The sequence below is a fragment of the Bidens hawaiensis genome, unplaced genomic scaffold, assembly GCF_021521415.1.
Source record: "Bidens hawaiensis isolate Kalapana, Puna unplaced genomic scaffold, B.hawaiensis_p1.1 tig00016054_1, whole genome shotgun sequence".
Classification (NCBI taxonomy): domain Eukaryota; kingdom Viridiplantae; phylum Streptophyta; class Magnoliopsida; order Asterales; family Asteraceae; genus Bidens; species Bidens hawaiensis.
The window spans coordinates 226,857-243,078 of NW_027492458.1; the positions used below are offsets into that span (position 1 = coordinate 226,857).

Genomic DNA, 16,222 nt, shown 5'->3' on the forward strand with positions numbered 1-16,222 from the left:
TAGGGTGTTGCAAGCCAAGCAAGGTAGGCATAATGCCCGACCAAAATAATAATAAAATATTGAAAGGGCTTAATACCCTAAGTCAATATTATTCTCGATAAACGAAAGAAATATATAACAAAGAAAAGAAAGAAAAGAAAGAAAAGTAAGATAAAATATATATATATATATATATATATATATATATATATGAATATATATAAAGATAAGATTATTCTTTGTTAATAGAAACATAATGAAACATAGGAGTTAAGAATGTGGATAATCACTTAATAACATATTTAAACCATAGACTTTATTAATCTTAATATTGGTAACATGCTCACTAATGTCTCTTAAAAAAACCATTTATGGATTGTTTTCATACATATTGTATTATCCATCGATTTTACAAATTTCTAACACTACCAAAAGTGTTTTTACAAATTTCCAACACTACCAAAAGTGTGCTTAGTTTAGTCCGAACTTTACACTATCATCTTTTTCTTAGCCCAAATCGCCTCAACTTTTCCTTATTACATCCTTTGAACCTTGAGAAATAGTGTATATAGGGTATGATAAATGGAGAAAAGGGAGGTTGAGGGTATGATAAGTGGAGAAAAGAGAGGTTGTTATTCATTGGTATGTATGTATGTTTATGTAATAGAAGCACAAGAATACACTATATATAGGCTAACAAAGTTAATAAAAACATAATAACACATGGGAGTTAAGAATGTAAATAGTCACCATAATAATGATAATAATAATATATAATAATAACACATGTAAATCATAACCTTTTGTTTTCTAAAGAATTAAAGAGTAATGTCTTAAAAATTAAAGCTTCATGATGTTCTACTAGGAGCTTTAGAAATTGATCCATTGACAAATTACTTTTCTTGCCCTATTATAAAATGTCGGTTTTGTCCTTCGCACACAATTATTAAAAAACGTTTGTGTCCATCACTCTTCCTTTATATTATATATAATATAGATATACCTTTATATTATATATATATAATATAGATATACACACACGTCTATTATTTTAACCTATATGATGTTAAGACTATGATATTGTTTAACCTATAGGATGTTAAGACAAACATTACAACAACTTTCATAAAATAAAGACTTGGTTTACATTTATTACGGAGTATTACATCCCACACATACAACATACATAAAACATCAACACAAACATTCCATACTTGTACACTATTAAACAAACATACTTAGATATAATTAGCTACTACTTGTAACTTGCTCATGATCAACTCATACAAGCATACGAGTCTTGGCTTCATAATCATGCCTGCCTCCCGCACCCGTACCTGCACCCGTGCCAGTATTATCCATAAACTCCCTCGCCTTCAAACCAATCGAACCTATCTTCTCGGTCGCCTGATCCATCGTATCCCTAAACCTCGGCTGCTCACCGGTACTCGCGTACTTATACATCCACGTCAACACCGTCGCAGCCGCAATACCGAAAGCTCCAGACGTCAAAAACCCGGTCACGATGAAAAACAACGTAATCGCGGCCGGAACAAGCACGGGGCTAAATATCACCATTAGTGGAGTAGCCACCATTAAGGCAATAACCGTCCCGACAAATGTTAAACCCGCGAGCACCAGAAGTGACAAACCGGCCGCGATAGCCGTAGCCGCTTTCACAAACTGGTGAACCCGTGCTTCACTAAAGAACTGGTTTTGGTTTTGGTTCTGATACTGATTCTGATGGTCGTACTTGTGTTGGTATTGGTCTTGGGGCCTCATTTGGGTGTGTTCTTGATGGCGATAAACGTCGGTCATATTTTTGTTATGGTGAGTTGATAATAATAATATGGTGGAATGAGAGTGGTGTGTTGAGTGTTTATTAATAAAGAGAATGAGGCGGTGAGGAAGTGGTACGTGTTGGATGGATGGATGGTGTCACGTGTACTAGGCTAGATGATTGTCACTTGTTTGGCGGTAACATGATTTATGTTGTGACACGTGTTGGTGTGTATGTTTTGCTTATCATAGGACGTACTAGAATGAAGAAGTACCAACTACCAATATCTATGTTCATAACATGTTTTGGTTAAATATAGTAAGTTATCCATAGATTTGAGGGTTTAATTTGTGGTGAGATATAATATTATGAGATCGAATTATGATAAGTTATATGAAGTATGAACATCGTTAAGATATATGTTGGTTATTTTGTTTTTTTGGTTATGGATTCGGGTTGGAATGAATTCTCAGCAAAATAGGTCTGGGTCATGACGGGTTGTTATAGAAAGACATGAATGTGCTAGGACAGGGCATTAGACGTTTATATCTAATTTAAAACTCGGGTTTACATAAGTTGATGATTAATATATAACATCTCACAGTTTTTTTTATTAATTTACATTATATTAGAGTCGTATGGTTCTCGCCTTCTTCTCTTCTATCCCTTCACATGACCTATCTACTTTCGTTTTGTCATTAGATATCGGTTGGTCATCGGCCCTGTTTACCTCTTTCCTATTGTGTGATGGTTTCTTTCTTTTCGTTTCCTCTCATCCTACCCCATGAAAACATTGTACACGTATATTCTTTAGCCTCAAATCACTGTGTCGCTATAGCCTTAGATTTGTCACAATCGGTTGCAGCCGCATAACAAATTGCAAAGCAAGCAATGGCCCTAACTTTTAATGACCAAAACAAATTCAAATTTAACAAAGCTTGTTTTTTTTTAAGATTGTATCTTTTTCTTATACCGTCGTCGTTTTTCTCTCTTGGCTTAACGATTGTAGTTATACTTAACTCTACAATAACTAGTTTTATACCCGTCCAAATTTGGGTTTTCCAAATTAAAATATTTTCAACCGAAAATATTAGTTGTCTGGAAATTAACAAACATAATACACATGTTTACAATAATCTTTAACTGAGATCTACTTCTTAAATCGCTTCGGCTTCTATGAACGCCTCATTAGCTTCGAGTGTTGGTCTGATTCATCTTACAAACCAAGATTAGAGGAGTATAAAACCGTTTTTTTTTTCCAAATCGAACCAGTTTCTAAACCGAACCGTTTTGGTATCCAAACCGGTTCGGTTTAGAAACCGGTTTAGGAGCAACGAAGGTTGACGTGGTCTACCTCGGTTCGGTTTGGTTTATAGCCGGTTTAACCGGTTTGGTAGATCATAAGGGAACCGATCCCAGAACCGGCGGTTTGGGTCGGTTTTGGGAACCGGTTTGGTTCGGTTCGCATAGAACCGGACCCAAACCTCTTTTTTACACATCTAACCTAGATCATTAGTAAATGGGCTTTGTGTAACCATATGGGCATATGGTCCATATCCACAACATCTAAACATTTACAGGCCCAAGTAAGTTCAGTTTCAACTTTACAGGCCCAAGTCAATTTCATGTAATACAGGCTACAGCCCTAACTCAATTTTAACTTTATAGGCCATTAATGTAACTTGAAACCCGAGTTGGCGAGTTGCCCTTACCGGCGTACCCGCCCTAACCCAATTACCAAAACCCGACTAGTTCATCTTTGTACGTATCGGGTCAGGTTTCAGATAGAATTTCACCAAGCCGAAACCCAAAGAACCCAATTAAATCACCCGAATAACGCCCTCCACCCTACACTGGGCTTGAAATAATTAAAAACAAAAACAAAAACCAAAAAAAAAAAAAAAAAACTTTAAAATTATTACAACCACTATAATGGAGTTTTATTTAACATAAATTATTACACCCACTTATACATTTAACGTTCCTTATTTTTCGGTTTTATAACGTTAAAAACTACTACTAACATAATACACTAATACTACACTAATATACTAAAGCTTAAGAGAACAACATTTATTTAATTTAACTCTTGTAAAGACCAGCTCTAGCTCCAGTAGTAAGTTGAACCCCTCCAGTTGCATGATGACCCTTTCCGGTCTCATGCACGTCCCTACGGCGACCCTTTGACCCCATCCTGTAACCCGTCTGGTCCAACGAGTCCTCCCCCGTTCGACCTTCACGGGTCACGTACCTATAGATCCACGCAAACACCGAAGCAGCCGCAAGCCCAAATCCTCCAGTGGTAACAAACCCGGTTACCAAAAGAAATATGGTAACGGCCGCGGGCACGAGGACAGGACTAAATATCACTAAAAGTGGTGTAGCCACACACAATGCAATTATTGTCCCTACTAGGGTCAGACCAGACAGGATGAGTAATGAACCACTGGCAAATACTGCAGTGGCTGCTTTCAAGACCCTGTGTGCCAGTGGTTCATTACTCCACTTCTGGTGGTGTGTTACTTGGTTTCCATGGTGGTACACGTCAGTCATTTTGTTATATTTGTGTTTTTGAGGTTAGGATGTAAGTAGTTGTGGGTTTATAAAGAGGGTGTAAATGGTACGTGTTGAAAGGATGTTGTCACGTGTATTAGAGTACTAGACTATGAGAGTTGATTGTCACTTGTGTGACGTTATATAAAGACAGGTGTGTTTGTTATATATGTTTTGCTTATTGGATCTATATACTTTGGGCTTTGGTCCTTTTAAAGAGTTCATCAGAACTGAGCCCCACCCCCACAGGTCTACTAGAATAATAATACAAAAATAATAATAAAAATAAAATAAAAAAGTTACTATTGTTTACAAATTATAATAATATTACAAATATGTATTACTATAGGTGCAATTAAAGTGGTTGTCCTTGTAGAAGTTATTGTTTAATCTCATTTATTAATTTGGTTAAAAGTGCAAAAAGAAAGGGTTATATAATATGAAAACTGTTTAAAAACCGGTCCTGAAAACGGTCTTATTTTAAGCCTGAGATGTCGGTTTAGATTGGTTTGGTATCGTGGTAGACAAAAACAGTTTAGGTTCGCTATGGCATAAACTGGTTTAGATTTAGTTTAAAAGTCTAGTTTTTTATCTTCTAAAGAGCCCTTTTTTTGCCCTAACACCGATTTTGCCACTTATTCGTTAATATATTGATATTTGATGTGTTAGTTTAATTAAGTTAGCAAACCACTTAAAAACAACCTCTCTAATCACTCAAAAACGCACTATATGAAGAAATGGCAATGGATTGTAGAACAAATGCATTAAAACAATAACCCAATTGAAACAGAAGCCGTGTCCATATGATTCGGTTCCAATTCGATCCCAGTTGCTTCTTATAGACTTTGATTATTCTCATTCAAAACCATTTGAGTCCGAATCAATTTAGATTTAATCCAATGTTGACTTGGATAACCAAATCTGAACTTGGTTTAAAAACGCTCATCTTTCAAACAAATGATTTTGACAAACATAGATTAGAAAAATACTAAATTTAATCCATATGAGACCATAAGATGTATAATAGAATTAATAAAGTAGTATTTAATTATAAAATAATGAACTTATAAACGATTTATTTTTTAAATTTAATTAATAAAATATACCATTGGTCCAAATATAAGAATAAAAAAACTCTTTCAACCACCACACACTACTGTACATAAAATATAGCCAAAAAAGAGACCAAGTTTGCATAACAGCAAATTCCCATTATACCCTCACATCTTTTTACATCACCCTAACTACTTAAGGGGCATATTTGGTATTTCACTCAATCCAAACCCAAAAGCATCCGGGTCAAACCCGGTTCTATCTTTGACGTTACCCATGGGCCCCATGCAAATAGCAATTTGATATCCACCAATCGGCTTCGCTAGTTGGGCTTAAACATCTAATTTAGCTAGTAACGGCTTGTAGGCTTCGGCTTCGGCTTCGGCTTCGGCCACATTTGATGATCGGCTTTGCACTTCCGGCTCCACTAGATCATCCTTAGCCGCCTTTATATTTCTCCTTTTAGCCGAGCCAGAGCCGGAAGCTGAAGAAGCCGAGCTTGACGGCTCGGGTGACCTCCTTTTGGAAGTCACTCTAACCGGCTCCGGCTCATTCAAGCCGATCCTATGCGGAAAGTTCAACAAAGCCTTGGAGCCGCGCATCCTATACGCGGCTATATCATAAGCCGTAGCGGCTTCCACAGCCGTCTCATACGTCCCAAGCCACACCCTGGCGCCACTTTTAGCCGGGTCCCTTATCTCGGCCGCAAACTTTCCCCAAGGCCTTTGTCTTACACCTCGGTAGTGCTTCCCTTTCGGAATCACTACCGCAGATGTAGAAACCGCTCCCACTTCTTCTACCTTTGTAGAAGAAGTGGGAGTGGGAGTTGCTGCCAGAGATACCGACTCTATCTGTATCTCTGTCAACAACTCCATGAACTCCCGTTTAACTTCTTTACTAGCACAGAAGTTAAACGGGGTCCATCCTGCACTTACGGCATCACGAAGGATGCCGTAAATCACCATATCCTCGGAATCATCAACCTTTAAGGGCAAGTCACCCCAGTTCTCTGTCAAGCATGGCATCAAACAGCTAAAGCTCGTGCTCCGGCAAAATGAAGGAACTTGCATCATTTTGTAAGATGATTTATTTACTTTTTCTTGTTTGAAAGTTTAAGAAGTGGGAAAATAATATTATCTGGGAAGAAGAAAGAGTGTGGTGGGATTATATATATATGGGATGAATGTGTGTGTGTGAGGGGTAATTTGGTAATTTTGGTAAGTGGATGGAGGGTGCAGTGAAAGATCATTGTGGGCAAGTGGGCAAGTGGAGACGACAATGACAAAAACTAATGTTTTTTTATAAATCACGTGGTTAATGTATCGGCATTTAGGGTAATGACGTCATGGCTTGACGCATCAATATTTATCGGGAGAATATAAATTAATACAAAATTAAAATAATAATTCTAGATATTTTGGGATAATAATTTTCCATGGGTAGTTAGTATCTATCATTGTTTTATGATCTAAGGAAAACGATTGATTCAATTGTTGTTAATTCGATTCAAGCCATGTTCAAGTTACATTAGCAAGTTCCGGAGATCGAGCATACGATGAGTATGGTGTGGTTGATATAACGGTGGCTTGTTAGCGTATTTGGAAAGCTCGAAACGAGCTGATTTTTGAAATCAGGTCCATAAGGATTGACAACGTGTTTGGAGTTGAATATTAAGGTGCTAAGTTATTTGTGGATTGAAGATAGATTAAAGTGTTTAGATCTAGATTGAGATAGATGGAAATATTTGCGTGTGTAGTTTTGGTAGTTTGTTTGTCTGGTATCCGCTAGCTTCTCGGTATGAGGGATCAGTACTTTTATGTGATAAGAAATTTGCAGTTAAAAAATAGTTGTAGTCCGATGACAATTATAAGAGCGTGTATTTAGCTTTATAAGAGCGTGTATTTAGCTTTGTAATTACATTTTATTAAACTAAGTAAATTGATCGAAAAATGGGTAGAGTTGGATTAGAGAGGTGATTGAAAAATGGTAATGGAGTCAATAAAAAGCCATTTTACAAGTTTTATAAGATGGGTTTGCCAACATATTTATTTTATAATTTTTTTAGAAAGGTTTAAATCAATGTTGTAAAACAAATAAGCTACTTTGGTTCTCATAATAAAAATGGTTTCTTAGAGCGTTTTTAGTCCATCCAGTAGAAAATGTGAGGGGTTTCACAAATTATAAGACTGGGTTGTGAGTTGAGAAGAGTAAAATGTTACTGTTCAATTTTAAATTCGGGAAAACAGTGTTTGCCCTCATTTATTTTTTAATATTTTTGAAAATGGTTTTAAGTGGAGAAAAGAGAAAATATAATGACAAAGTTATAAAAATATATTAACAAGTTGAAAAGAAAAAAACAATATAATAATTTTTTAGTATAACTATATAGATAGAGATGATACGGGTATATTCTTCCCGAACCTAATAATTTGTACTTAATATTAGTGTGTCGCCGAGTATGGATTATAAATCATATACTATTACACACTATGCTAGCTATATTTTGATATTTTCTTATCAAGCATCATTGTTAGATTCCCTCTTGTTGTCTCCATTTTATTTATGCAAAATTCCTTTTTGCACATTTTTTATGCACCTCTTATCACACATGTTTTTTTCATGCTACATATGTTATGCATTTTTTTAATTATAATTGATTTTTTTCAAATTAACATATATTTTATGTCCGTTCAAATAAAACTAATATTTTATGTTGGTCCATTTGGATAACAGTTTTAGGAAGTTGCCGACTTGCCGTTGCCTTCCGTTATTATTATTTTTTTAACTTTTTAGTTTCCTGACTAACAGAAAAACAATTGACAATTTTAAAAAGTTTACGAAGAAAATAGAACGACATTGACTTAGCAATTTAGCATTTTATTTAAAAATTAGTTGAAAATTAAATTAGAATGTTTATTATTTTAATCATACTTGAATAACATGAATTTCGAACTAAAATTTTAGTTTATTCAATTCAAATCGAATTCTTATCAAATTCGAATGTAGGTATTTGAAACTGTTTCAATTCGAATAACCTGAATTTGTATTATATACATATCTCATATGATTTACTTAAATGTTTAAGTTGGCCGCTAGATTGCTAATCTTACTTCAGCTTTTGATAATTTTGAATTCTTAAATATACTTGTTTTTTCTATTTTGTTTTTTTATTAATTGATTTGAATTCAAATAAGCTTAGTTAAATTGGCCGGGTTGTGCGAGCTTTATTCAAATTGAATTCACACTAAGATATCAAGTTCGAATAACCAAGATTCGCTTCAATACATAGTTAAATACTCAGATGTAAAAATTATGGCGACTAAAATCAGTAAAAATAAAACAACGTGAAAGGATGGTTATCTCCCTTATTAAATATGAACAAATCACACTTTATCTCATTGTCTTATTACATTTCTTGTATTAAAACAATGACAAGTTTAATGATTTTTTTGATCATCTACTTATCCACGACTATTAAATATGTCAAAATCTAATGTTTATTATTAAGATTATAATAAGCATATTTGTAGAAAATCAATTTGTTGTACATTACTTACATTTACGCATTACACATGTGTAAAAAAACTTCAAAAAACAAAATTGTTACGTTGAGTTCTTTCGAGTTCTGAAAACTCAAAGCGGTTCTTGTCACACCCCTTCCAGGACCTAGGAGTGCGACCCATAACTTGGTATCGTGTTTGTAAATAAATCAGAGTTGCGTTAGTTTACGGAAGTCTTATAAAACTATAAGGATAAAAAGTGTAACATTTAAATATATTCAAAAGACGGGATTGTAAATACCCGTTTTAAGTTAACAAAAGGTTATTTGTTTATGTTTACAAAACCACCACATTAAAACATTAAGTTCACAAAAAGAATCCGAGCCATCGGATATTAGAACTTCGTCATGCCAAGCTCTAGCTTTGTTCACCTGCAAAATGTAAGAAAATACGTCAGCAACGAATGCTGGTGACACGCTGACGCAAAAATAACTCTTTTACTTTATTACCCTTCGAGACTACGCCTGCCTCGGCCCAACGTGGCTTAGGAATAACAAAGTCAAATAACACATTATAAATATGAGCCTCTACGCTAGGTCACCTCAGCAAACACCGCAGCGTTCGACTTAGTTAAGTACCCGTAAATATACACATAAGGTCGTACTCCCTGCAGGAGAGCGTCCTACGACCAAGGGTGGTGCGATCATGCCCATACATCGCATAGTACCACCTATGTAAGAATTCAGACATACGTATACCACAGCCTGAGGGCTAGGTTTATACCCTTTATTTATAACGGTTTTAGGAACACATAGTTCCTTGTAAACAATTTCAAATAACATGTTTGACTCATTTTAAATAAATAAAAGTTTGGGGGCGTATTCACCTTGTCTCTTTAGGATCGGCTTCACTCACCGTCCAAGGGTCTTTCCCTTTCTTTATCTCGCACCTATAGTACGAGTATAAATATTTGTTAGTCGGATACACGATCCGGCTTAAGACCTTTAGTCTTATATCTCAATCCTCAATTGAACCTTTAGTTCAATTCTTTGTTTGCTTAAAAACTTTTAGTTTAAAAGTAAGTTTATAAACCTTTAGTTTATATTTAGAAACCTGACGTTTCTTCTTCTCAAAGAAACGTGATTATTTTCTTTATTATTTAAAAATACTCTTTACTCGTTAAATAATATTTCATAACAAAGAATATTTACACATATACTTACACACATATATATGTATCCAATAATATTCATAATCATAGTTTCATTCGTTTCTTTGTTATGTTTATTTTTCTTTTATCGAGGTATCGAGTATAACCTCGACTTAAGGCTTAAGCCTTGAATATAATATTAAATTATATTGAATTCGATATTACGCCTAACCTTAAGTGGCGTATAGAAACCCTAGAGAATTGAGCAGCACTCCGACGCCGCTTTACTTTTCTCGATCAACTTTGATATGCCAACTTCAACACACGTCGGCACGTCTTTCGGGACTCATTGCCATAACAACGCCTTCTTGATGATTGAGGGTGGAGGGTGGCACAAACTTCGAGGAAACGGTGTACACAAACAAGAGATCGGGGCACGCTTATCGAGGAAAATCGTTTATATGATTGTCGGGACTTAGAGAGATGTTAGAGAGAGAGAGATGTGAACTGAGTTTTGGTGTGCAAAATGTGAAGCCCGGACCTTACTATTTATAGACTTGAAATTGGTTCATATCGCGTACGCGATAGGTTCCTCAGCAGACCTATCGCGTATCGCGATATAGGTCTGCTGACTCACAGCGTAAACCTGCCACGTGGCAGACACTGCTACACGTGGCAACACGTGGCAGCAGTGTTGCCACGTGGTAACACGTGGCGATAACCAGTGCCACCGTGTGCCACGTGGCACACGTGTCACGTTGTGTCAGGTACCCTATCGCGATACGCGATGGGGCTCTCCTCTGACTCATCGGGTAGCGCGATGGGTAAGGAAATCAGAGTTTTCAAATTAAACCCTCAACTTTGGAATTTGACAATTTTAATCCCTAGACTTTGGAAAGTTGATACTTTGAACTCGAAATTTTCACGTTGTTACAGTTCTCAAAAGAAATCAATCCAATTTACCTATTAGTAGTTAAAAACTTTCAGAGTTTCAGACATTGTTTAATCACCAATATTACCCTTTGTTTATATTTATATAACTAAATAGACTAATAAAATACTAGATTACAGATAAGTTAAAAAAGAATAGTGTCGTGTTGTAAAATGGTGCGATATACAACACGGCTAACTATATTTATCTTCTCGTTGCGTGATTTGTAGGAAATGCATTTGATTATTTGTAATAATGTGATGTAAAGGAGGGTTTTCCCGTTGATGATTAAGTATTTTAACATCGTGTTAGGTAATACGGTAAGTGATTGTACATTTGGTTGATTGAAGATATCAAAACGACTTTACTAAAACATTGAGCAAAATTACATTCTTTGGAGTGGTCTCAATGGTGTAAATACCATTTTGAGAATATTATCGAGCTACTTGCTAGATGTTGTTACTTATTACCTCCTTTTTTTTGTTTTTAATAATATGCTACCGTTAAAATAATAATAATAATAATAATAATAATAATAATAATAATAAAAGGCTATAGGATATTATTTAATCATAAAATAAAATATCCAAGATTCCTTGATAACTTGGCACCCTTTTGAGTAGTGTCGTATTGTTGATTAAATTATGAATATATCCTCATTATATTCAATATAAAGATCTGGGGGCATTAATTAATTAGATATTTTCAATTTAGTTGCATAAATTATTAATTAATCTTTTGTCGTTTTCAAAACTTAGAAAATAGGAATAAACAATTACGTTAAGTCGTTAACTATAGGAAATTAGCTGGAAACACCGCAAAATATTTGTGTAAAACAAGATATCAATTTGTGTTTCTCTTTGTCGACATCTTAATTTTTTTCTTCAACAAAAATCATTGCTTCTTCTTTTGTTTGTAATCAAAATATAGCCATTTTAATCTAACATTACAGAAAAAAAATGTAATATTTAACGTTTATAAAATAGACATCCAAAATAAATAATCAGACAACGCCAGATACGCATAACCTGTTAAGAAATATGAAATTTATTTTAAATTAAACCAATAATAACGTAACACGTGTAAAACATGAAGTAAAATTCAACCAACGCTTTACACTTACATTGAAAATTAAACATAAAAACACCCCACCAATCACAATCCTTCACCACCAACGTTGTGGGCGTTCAAACACGTCATCAAGTTGCTTCGTCAAGTGAGAATAACGTATTGTGTGCTTATGCAGATTTACATTCCCCTGGAATTGTAAATATTACCAAATTCACTTGCTTTCTATCCCAAGTTGAGCCAACGACACCTTGTATGGCACTTCAAGATCCTTCTTGGGTAGAATCTATGCAAGAAGAATTACAGTAATTTGCACGTTTGGGTGTTTGGGATTTAATCGACAAACCCTCTAGAGTCAAGAAAGCTATTCCGACTAAGTGAGTATTTAAATGTAATAAAGACGATCGTGGGGTGATCGTAAGGAACAAGGCACGATTAGTGGTGCAAGGTTTTCATCAGCAAGAGGGTATTATTATACTGAAGTATATGCTCCGGTCGCAAGATTAGAGTCTATTCGAATCTTTCTGGCATATGCTGCTTATAAGATTATCAAGGTCTATTTAAAATGGATGTTAAAGTGCTTTTCTCAATGGTGAACTACACGAGGAAGTGTTTGTTTTACAGCCTCCTGGTTTGAAGATCCTGATTATCCGGATCGAGTTTACTGATTAAACAAGGCCCTGTATGGTCTACATCAAGCCCCGAGAGATTGGTATGGCACGCTCGCCGACCATCTGACTGAAAATGGCTTCAAACGAGGGACTGTCGACTGCACTTTATTTCATAAGACTGTTGGTGATGATCTTCTCCTAGTTCAGATTTATGCCGACGACATTATTTTTGGGTCTACAAACGACATGTTGTGTAAGGAGTTCGAGAAGTCAATGCAAACGAAGTTCGAGATGAGCTCGATGGGAGAGATGAATTTCTTTCTAGGGTTGCAAGTTCACCAGTCTGCAAAAGGAATCTTTATTCATCAGACCAAATATGTGAACGATGTTTTGAGCCGATTCAAGATATCTTCCGGAAAAATCCCTTCAACCCCTCTCCCCGTGGGTCACAATTTATCACCGGATGAATTGGAGGATACCGTTGATCCTACCTTCTATCGTGCTATGATAGAGAAGTCAATGCAAACGAAGTTCGAGATGAGCTCGATGGGAGAGATGAATTTCTTTCTAGGGTTGTAAGTTCACCAGTCTGCAAAAGGAATCTTTATTCATCAGACCAAATATGTGAACGATGTTTTGAGCCGATTCAAGATATCTTCCGGAAAAATCCCTTCAACTCCTCTCCCCGTGGGTCATAATTTATCACCGGATGAATTGGATGATACCGTGGGTCACAACAAGATCCTTTTTATAAACTTTAAAATATATGTAAATGGTGGTTTTGTATAAACAAGTAATATTTGTAAACACTAAACGGGTATTTTATAATCCCGTCTTTTGATTTGTAAATGTAATATTTTAATCCACGCTAATGTTTTCGCATAAACCCGTAACTCTGATTTAATTACAAAAACGGTACCAACTGTTGATCACACGCCTAGGCCTAAGATGGGGGTTCATGTTTTCTCTCTTGTTGGGCCTGTAACGTTGGACGACCGCAAACATTTTTTTGAACATTTGGTTGTTGATAGTTTGATGAACTTGGATTTACGAATAATAGCAGCTTCGACAACAAACTTTTTTTTCCACCTTTTGACTTCTTATTAAACTTTTCTTTGAATACTTCTATTGCTTCGTGTACTCTTGACTCAATGTATTCATCTGAGTCAACATATAACAGTTCGAAATCTAGCTTCTTCCAAAAGATATCTATCGACTCCACTGGAATGGATTGCCCCGAATTTAGGTACTTTGAAAGTATACATGCGTATGGCAAACCACAACTTGTGCGAATACGACACCCGCATTCTCAGCCGTACTGTTGTAGCTTGTCTATCCACACAAGCTCTTCGCACAATAATTCTAGAGCGTCATGTGAAACATGACGGCCTAATTCATTAAACAGTGGTATGTTGTGATGGTTCATTGTCTTCTTACGGCTTTGTTCAAAGGTTTCTTTTATGGCGCCTTGCTGGCGTGTTACGATCCGATCGACAACATCTACGAATTTATTAATTGGAGAATTGCGTGTCAACAAGTGTTTCTTCAGGAGTGCATGTGCGCTCTCGACACAAACTTTTCTTTGTAGTTGTCAAGCCGGTTTTTGTGCAAGTATTGTAAAACTCCTGAAAAGGGTAAATATATAGTAAATTTGAAATAAAATTTCAGAACTTGATCAAACGTAACAATAAATAGGATACTAGAATAATCACTTTGATGACTGTGAACTAAAGTATCATAAGTTTTGTGTATCTCTTCTTATATTTAGTGGGTGTGGCAGAGTGAATTAACGAATTCCATAGTTGTTCAAACAATTCCCATTCTTCAATCAAATGGAAGCTTTGCCTTCAATTCTTCAAAATGTTTCAAGATATGTGAAATCTACATAGTAATTTGGCTACGTCTGGGAATACAATTTGGCACGCTTTCATCAATGCAAGATCCCTATCTGTTACTATCACACGTGGCAACATGCACGTGCCTAACGTCGTCTTAAGCATGGTTAACACCCATGCGAAGTTATCCTCCTCCTCATGGGACATAAAGGCTAACGCTATCGTAAACGTCTTTCCAGTTAGGGTTACACCAACAATTTGTACAAGTGGCAACTTGTATACATTTGTATTGTATGTGTTGTCTATGATCAACACGTGCGGAAATGCACGATATATCATATTCGACGTAGAATGAATGAAGAATAAATCCTCCAGGGCATTAGTGGTTGGATTTGTGCGATCGTGGTGTATAAATTTTTTTCCCGATCAACTATTTGAAAAGGACGTTCATTGGGCTTTCTCCTTCTCGCTCCTTCTCACGTAGCTTCTTCCTTTCATTGTACACGATTCTTAGTGACGATGAATTTTTATTGTCCTTCGCCTTTAAATTACTAAGAGTGTCACGTGGTGTCGATCTATTTTGATACATATCTGCCACCACAACCTTTTCATCAGAGGTAAATCTCATTGCATGTGGATGGCCCTCCATGTGTGCAACGAGTTCATGGTTGTGTGTATCACGTGACACAACTAATGACCAACGATTATAATTTTTTAGATACTTGCCTATTAATTGAAAACGACAACCAGTTTATTCGTACCAGTACGTCGAGTTTTTGCAGTGCACTTGTACTCCCCACCGTGATCACACCTTAGGTATATTTTGACCACCTCGCCAACAATGTTATTCATTGATCGTTCTGTGACTATGACGGCACCATCCTCACGACCAGTAGTTTGCGCCCATGTCTTCAGTTCATCGACGGACCCAAACAACTGAAACAAGATAAATATTTAGTGATGATCATGCTTAAATAGTACAAACATAATTTTAAAAAAATAGACCTGTTCAGTTGTACATTGATATGTTGTTATATAATTCGCTATCGTTATCGTCATCGCTAGAAATCGACATCACGCACCTTGGTTTGGTAGTGAATGAATGAGAAAGAAACAAGTCTCCTTCGTGTTTATATATTAAAACCGGTAAAATATTATATCACGTCCGGAATATTGTGTTGTATCAAATAATAAACTGAATATTATATCACGTCGGAATATTATATCGTGTCGTTACGTAAAACGAGGGTAAGTACGTATGGAATATTATATCATATATCATGCATAATTCTTATCCATGTATATTACGTTTGGTTTTAACATGCACAGTTAAGTCATTCAATTTTTGTTTCCATACGATCGTGCATACTGCGCGTGCATGTGTGCTTTTTTTGTACTTTTATTCGATACGATCATATAGCTCCTATACGATCGTGTAAATGGTGTGTGAGTTTCTAGAAAGGGTGTATGAATATCATAACCCTAAAACTATTGTACAATATAGTCAATTAATGTATATTGTGGTCTTGCTGGGTTAACTTATAGAATTTGTATAGCTTAAAAATTAAAATATGTAAAGAGTTCATGTACAAATCAAATTCTGCTTGAATTCAATTCAAATGCATGCATAATTGTCAACCCGCCGTCTTTATCATTTTTGAAACTCGAAACCGATTTGAATATTATAAAATATCATTCCACGTTCTGGAATGATTTTGAACTATGAAATTTGATGGTTGAATATATGCATGGTTTTGAACGA

At 35.6% G+C, this 16,222-nt stretch overlaps 3 protein-coding genes across 3 annotated transcripts; all 3 read right to left on the reverse strand.

The window, feature by feature from the left end:
- Positions 1-1,153: 1,153 nt before the first annotated feature.
- LOC143550556 (oleosin L-like) lies at positions 1,154-1,838 on the reverse strand. Its single transcript, XM_077041180.1, has one exon. It carries the CDS (start codon positions 1,795-1,797, stop codon positions 1,261-1,263), a length of 537 nt encoding a protein of 178 aa, XP_076897295.1. The 5' UTR covers positions 1,798-1,838; the 3' UTR covers positions 1,154-1,260.
- Positions 1,839-3,780: 1,942 nt separating this feature from the next.
- LOC143550557 (oleosin L-like) lies at positions 3,781-4,312 on the reverse strand. Its single transcript, XM_077041181.1, has one exon. The coding sequence runs from the start codon at positions 4,310-4,312 to the stop codon at positions 3,842-3,844; it is 471 nt and encodes a 156-aa protein (XP_076897296.1). The 3' UTR covers positions 3,781-3,841.
- Positions 4,313-5,449: 1,137 nt separating this feature from the next.
- LOC143550566 (ethylene-responsive transcription factor 2-like) lies at positions 5,450-6,705 on the reverse strand. Its single transcript, XM_077041189.1, has one exon. The coding sequence runs from the start codon at positions 6,436-6,438 to the stop codon at positions 5,698-5,700; it is 741 nt and encodes a 246-aa protein (XP_076897304.1). The 5' UTR covers positions 6,439-6,705; the 3' UTR covers positions 5,450-5,697.
- Between the last annotated feature and the right edge of the window lie 9,517 nt (positions 6,706-16,222).

Bases quoted from the DNA above. Each gene is read 5' to 3' on its own strand.
- LOC143550557 (XM_077041181.1), bottom strand. From the start codon at position 4,312: ATGACTGACGTGTACCACCATGGAAACCAAGTAACACACCACCAGAAG.
- LOC143550566 (XM_077041189.1), bottom strand. From the start codon at position 6,438: ATGATGCAAGTTCCTTCATTTTGCCGGAGCACGAGCTTTAGCTGTTTG.
- LOC143550556 (XM_077041180.1), bottom strand. From the start codon at position 1,797: ATGACCGACGTTTATCGCCATCAAGAACACACCCAAATGAGGCCCCAA.